Source organism: Halyomorpha halys, unplaced genomic scaffold (assembly GCF_000696795.3).
Source record: "Halyomorpha halys isolate HHAL.00 unplaced genomic scaffold, Hhal_1.1 Scaffold358.1, whole genome shotgun sequence".
NCBI classification, from domain to species: Eukaryota; Metazoa; Arthropoda; class Insecta; order Hemiptera; family Pentatomidae; genus Halyomorpha; species Halyomorpha halys.
The window spans coordinates 117,122-118,988 of record NW_027105142.1 but is presented as its reverse complement, the minus strand read 5'-3'; the positions used below and the strand labels follow the sequence as shown (position 1 = coordinate 118,988).

The window sequence follows — 1,867 nt, the reverse complement described above, 5'->3', positions numbered from 1 at the left end:
CAGGGCCCTGGTCATCCTCAATGGCAATCTTAATAGAGAGAGAGAGAGAGAGAGAGAGAGAGAGAGAGAGAGAGAGAGAGAGAGAGAGAGAGAGACACTACATTGTTATTGCCTCTTTAAAGAGGCATTTAGAAAACCTATAATTTGATAATATTGTTTTTTATTGCCTTGATTCTAGGTAGTAAAGAAATTATTTTTTTATTATCACATATATAGTTATTAATATAATTTACATATATTGAGAGTACAAGGAAAACACAACTGCATTAAAAGTTTGAACTGTAACGAATTTTAAAGAACAGTCATTTTCGTTGAGCGCTAAATGCTAAGCACTGATAAAGGCATTGTTTTTATAAAATTCTATTTGACAAAAAATAGCACACATGGTATAATAAACATAACGGTTTTTCTACGCACGTGTGCGTATTCGTCATCGTAAATGTGTAAACGTGATACAAGAAAGTACTGATTCCAATGATAGAATTTTTAAAAGCGTGTTTATCACAACGTAGATATGGGGTAGCCTGAAGGCCTTATACGTTCAAAAATAGAAGCATTTCGGTTAAGGCAGAAAATCTTTTTTGGTCATGTTATAAAGCGTACTTTTTTACAAAATTTCACGCAAGCTTAATTACTCTTGGCAATTAGTTAAAGAAATAACAACTGTTATTTAAGAACTGGTTCTCATTTCAGAAAATATTTGTTAAAAAACAATCGTACATTAAATAAGAACCATACTTATTATTCTTAAATCAGAATTTGAAATCCCTCGTATCATTGTGTAATGATATGTATAACATCATTTTTAGTAGTGAGAAATAAATAAAAATAATACTTCTTCTATATATTTCTATTAGAAACTGAAACGGTCTAGTGCTTCTGGTAAAGAGGTCATAATTAATAATTGTGAGTACAGTGTCAGTCAATGAACAGATGTTCCAGTGGTTAAGTAGTAGTTAATTTATCAATCAGTCAATAACTCATTTCAGTAGTTACATTCCTACACTGTAATATAAACGTTAAATATTAAAGTATAATTCGGATAAATAATTTGTTGAAATATTGCAAGAATATTCTAATCACAGGCAAGATGAACAAGATATCAATGGAAAGTTACCATGATTGCATTAGAATATATTTATTTTTAAAGTTTTTTTTTTTTTAATGTTTGAAAATTGAATTTAAGATGCCTTCAAAAATCAATGAACAAAAATTATTGCCATTCTTAGATTTAGATTCTATTATCAAAACCTTTCTAACTTACTAATGCACAGTAACGTAATATGTTTTTGACAAAGTAAAAACACCCAAATGTAAATTTATCTTGAATATTTTTGACGAAGCGTTTCAAGAAAAATATAAATTTATAAAATATAAAAATTATTTCATAAGAGACAAAGTTTTGTTTAAAATTCAATAATCCTATCGAATATATTTATAATGAGAAGAAACAATCATGCACATATCAAGGTGTTTTGGTTACATATGAATGTACGAATTTATGTACAAACATAAATACACAAACACACCCAGCAGACAGTTACAAAACCTCAATGAATAATATTAGAAATAGGCCAAAAATAAAATTTGGCAATAGAAAATATTTTTCTAAAAATCAACATTAATACATCCCAGATTTGTATACCATTTTAAAATGTTGTATTATTTTCTTTTTCTTTTTTTTTTTTATTTACAAATTTACCTTTTTCTCAACGGGATTGCTTATGCTACTTCTCCTTCGTTCCTCCACAGATCTGGGATTCTCTTGAGACATTTGGATGATCTATTTTGAGTATTAACGCAGATCCAAGAAAAGTCTGATCCGAACTGGGCAACGGCTCAACGCAGACTGGCTTCCTTGGGTTGC

The 1,867-nt window shown here is 29.1% G+C and overlaps 1 protein-coding gene across 1 annotated transcript in view; it reads right to left on the bottom strand.

The window, feature by feature from the left end:
* The window catches only part of LOC106681676 (uncharacterized protein ZK1073.1), a 40,042-nt gene extending 38,175 nt beyond the window's left edge, over nt 1-1,867 (bottom strand). The window contains exon 1 of the mRNA XM_014422121.3: nt 1,703-1,867. Coding sequence (XP_014277607.1) covers nt 1,703-1,774 — 72 coding nt within the window. The 5' untranslated portion in view covers nt 1,775-1,867. The remainder of the gene's footprint in view (nt 1-1,702) is intronic.